General features: G+C 65.3%; 1 protein-coding gene across 1 annotated transcript; it reads left to right on the top strand.

Annotated features, from left to right (window-relative positions):
* Positions 1 to 29: 29 nt before the first annotated feature.
* Positions 30 to 3893, top strand: MNEG_10888 (Kinesin-4; the record flags this gene model as incomplete). Its single annotated transcript, XM_014040642.1, has 10 exons — positions 30 to 70; positions 320 to 406; positions 741 to 844; positions 1210 to 1361; positions 1701 to 1856; positions 2211 to 2311; positions 2599 to 2720; positions 3037 to 3125; positions 3370 to 3432; positions 3729 to 3893. The coding sequence occupies 10 exons, from the start codon at positions 30 to 32 to the stop codon at positions 3891 to 3893; spliced, it is 1080 nt and encodes a 359-aa protein (XP_013896096.1).
* Positions 3894 to 3914: the final 21 nt, after the last annotated feature.

Raw genomic sequence — 3914 nt, 5'->3', positions numbered from 1 at the left:
GAGCGGGGTCGCAATTGACGGCAGGCGGAATGCGGCGTGGATTTTTTCTCGTGTGCATGTGTGTGTGCGTGTGAGCTTGTGTTTGTGTGTCCGCGTGTGGAGTGAGTGAGTGCTGTATGCGTGTGTCTACGTAAATCAAGGGGGGCAATCATTTGGTGGAGATTTCAAATGGCAGGTGTGCAGTGCATTCATTCAATGGGGAGGGCAACAAAGCAACAAACAGTGAGGCGGCAAAACCGACGCGCAGGGCCCAAAAACAACAACAGGGAACCAAGGGGCACGACACGCACGCGCGTCCTCCTCTTCCCCGCCGCCGCAGGCCGCCGGGCGCAACCGGCGATGGCAGCGCCAGCTGCGTGGGCGTCAGCGAGGAGGAGGACGTGCTGGCCGTCTACAACCCCGCAAAGTGAGAGGGCAGAGCGTCGAGCAATCGGGCCCGTGCCGGCCTGCGCGCACCGCCGCGCCCGCAGCCCGTCGTCTGCCGGCTGCAAGAGCGCCTGGGGAGCGCTCTCTTCCTCGATTTTTCCTTTTCTACTCTTATCTCTGTTCCAACTATAACAGTGATTCGCAGCCGTCCGGCTGCAGCCGGGCGAACGCGGCGCGGCTTCGTGGCGGGCGGTGCGACGGTCCCTTGCCTTGCCCTCCACCACATACTCCCAAGCCGGCCCGGTTTGTTGCGCCGCCACGTTCCCCTTGCACCTGGCGCCCAATCTGATCTGATCTGAACTCCCGCCTTGCAGGGACGAGCGCAAGGAGTTCCGGGTCAACCGCGTGTTTGACCCGGCCGCCAGCCAGGACGCGGTCTACGAGGACACGCAGCCCCTAGTGCGCTCTGTGCTGGACGGTGAGTGCCTCCATGTGGATAAATAAGTTTGTGATCCACAAAATTCGCATCACCCGGCCCGCATCCTCTAGTCAGATCGCGCGAAACTCGTGAACCCACCCGCTGGCTGGTCAAGGCGCCTGGGGTGGGCCCCGCCCTGGGCGTCTGACGTGCAGCGTCCGCGCCGCGCGGCCGCGGCCGCCGGGCTGTGTGCTGATGTGCGGCGACACGCGCCAGGCGCACCTGCTGCCTCTGAACCTCCGGTGGTTTAAGCTAGAGCTCTCAGGGCCGCATCTGATTCACGCCGTACCGTACTGGATTATGTGATCAGCTCTCCAGGAGGAGCCCCTTTCCTCATCCAATCTGTCCGCCTCCCCGCCGCGCAGGCTACAACGTGTGCATCTTTGCCTACGGCCAGACCGGCAGCGGCAAGACCCACACCATGAGCGGCAGCGACGCGCGCAGCCCCGAGGGCCGCGGCATAAACTACCGGGCGCTGGACGACCTCTTCGCCATCCGCGACGCGCGCGCGGGGGAGGTGGGCCCCGCCCCCCAGCGCGCGGCGCAGCCGGGCGTGCCCTCGACCGCTCGTCGTCGTCGTGTTCGTGATGCATTTGCTTGGCTGTCACTTATCTTGAATGCTGTCTATAAGTTGTGGCCTGGGTGCATGTCCACGCAACATGTCGGCCCCTGTGGAACGGCGGCCCCTCGCCTCTGTGGGGGTGCTTTTCGGCGCATCCTTTCCTCCAGACAACCACTCGCCGCGAATCCAAACGCATGCTCAACTGCAGCAATTGGGCCTCGAAGCTGTTCTAGGCTGAAACCAATCCGACCCCTGCCATACATGACATGCATACGCGATGACATCACCGCACAGGTGGACTACCAGATCACGGTCCAGATGCTTGAAATTTACAACGAGACGCTCAGAGATCTGTTCATCGACCCGCGCGGCGGCGGCGGGGGCGCGGCAAACCGGCTCGACATCCTGAGCACGCAGGCCAGCGGCTGCAACGTGCCGGGCGCGGTGCAGGTGCGAACGAGTGTGCGCATGTGTGTGCGTGTGGATCGGCGTGTGTGTGCTCGCGCGCACACGAACATATAACATGATTATAGGTACATCAGGAGTGGGTAGAAGGCAGGGGGGAAGAGTACGGGCGCGAGCGTGCGACGGAGGTAGAAAGCGCGTGTGCGTGCTGCAGCCCCGCCCAGCACATCGCTGCCGCCTGCCTTTCACACCTAGCTGGGTCGAAGGGCCAAGAGCGCACTCGCACAGGCCTGCAATTGAAAGGTTGTTCAACGCAGCTGCTGATGACTGCCCCCGCCCGGCTCAGCCTCGCCCCGCCGCCCCTCCCTCGCGCTCGGCGCCGCCGTGCCGTCCCCGCAGGTCGGGGTGAGCACCTCCCAGGACGTGCTGGCGCTGATGGCGCGCGGCGCCGCCAACCGCGCGACCAGCGAGACGAAGATGAACGACAGGAGCAGCCGCAGGTGGGGTTGCCGGCAGCTGCAGCGGGCGGCGCCGGCCGCGGATTTCGCGGGCCGGCTGCGTCACTGTTGGGTCAGAGCGCCGTCTGGGAGCGCCTGCTGCTCCTTGCAAGTTCCCAGTCACGGGGTGCCCAAGAGGGCACGCCGTAGACAGCCAACACGTGTTGTTGCAGGCCTTCTCCATGACCCTGGGTCCCACTTACCATCCAGATTGCTCCCAAATCTGCGGCTCACCAGCGCCTGAACCCGCCCTGGACCGGCTTTTTGGATATCAAATCTGCCCCCGACAGCCACCAGATCCTGACCGTGATCGTCGACGGCCTCAGCCACGTCACCGGCGCCCGCAGCCACGGCTGCCTACACCTCATTGACCTCGCGGGCAGCGAGCGCGTCGGCCGGAGCGAGGCGTCGGGTGCGCCACGGCGGCATGCCGAGTGTGTGCGGTGCATTTCGTTTTCGTTTTCCTGATCACTTGGGCGCAGAGCAGTTCCCCTGTCTCTGCCAGGCGGGGCAGGTGGAGAAGCTGTGAGGAAGCAACCTGGTCGTTGGCAGGAGGGGGGCCCTGACTACGCATGCACTTTCATCAGCAACCAGGGAGATGTTGGAGGTTTCATTGACCGCTGACAATGTGATCAGAGATCAGCGGATGAGGCCACTGCAGCTTCACCGAGCACCACGCAACCTGATCTTGCCCCGCGCCCGCCCCGTGCCTGCCCCACGCCCGCCAGGCGACCGGCTGGTGGAGGCGCAGCACATCAACCGCAGCCTCAGCGCGCTGGGTGACGTCATCGCCGCCCTCGCGTCCCACAGCAGCCACGTGGGTGCACGCGCCGCCCCCACGTGCACGCGCGGATTGGATGTCTTGTGCCCTCCACTACTGACTTACACCACGTCATCTTGTGTTGAGGATAAATTCGCGCCGTTGCCCCACGCTTGATTGAGATGATTCAGTGTGTGGGGGTCAAACCCCCACGGGCCAGTGCAAGTTCCCGCCCTCACGCCGCTCCGCTGCACCACCCCCTGCCCACGAACTTCGCCTCGTCCCGCCGTCCCCCCCCCAGGTCCCGTTCCGCAACAGCAAGCTGACTCAGCTGCTGCAGGACAGCCTCTGCGGCCAGGCCAAGGTCGGGCCCCCAGGCTCTTAGGGCGCGCGGCGCGTTGAACCCGTGTGCTCCCTGCGCAGCTGGGCCTGGCGCGCGTGCGCGGAGGCAGCCCCTCGCCGCCTTTTCACACGCACGCGCTCGCAGGGCGGCTGGGCAGCACGCGCACTTGCGAGACGCGTGCTGGCGGTCCACCGGCAGGCCCGCCTGGACAGGCCGCACTCTCACCTGAAACCAATGCCCCCTTCCCCTCCCCTAAATCCTGAAGACCCTGGTGGACTCTGCCCCGGGTTGCCGCCCCCCACCCCCCACCCCCACAGGTGATGATGTTCATGCACATCAGCCCCGAATCCAGCATGTACGGCGAGAGCGTGTCCACCCTCAGCTTTGCAAAGCGCGTGGCGGAGGTCACCCTGGGCCAGGTGGGCGCGTTGCTGGGGCCCCGGCGGGGTGGAGGCGGAGATGAGATGCCGGGAGTGGCGTGAGGAGCGCAGTGTGTGTGTGTG

This window comes from Monoraphidium neglectum (genome assembly GCF_000611645.1).
Source record: "Monoraphidium neglectum strain SAG 48.87 unplaced genomic scaffold scaffold02501, whole genome shotgun sequence".
Taxonomy (NCBI): Eukaryota; Viridiplantae; Chlorophyta; class Chlorophyceae; order Sphaeropleales; family Selenastraceae; genus Monoraphidium; species Monoraphidium neglectum.
Note: the sequence above shows the minus strand (reverse complement) of the source record. Positions and strands in the feature narration are given on the sequence as shown.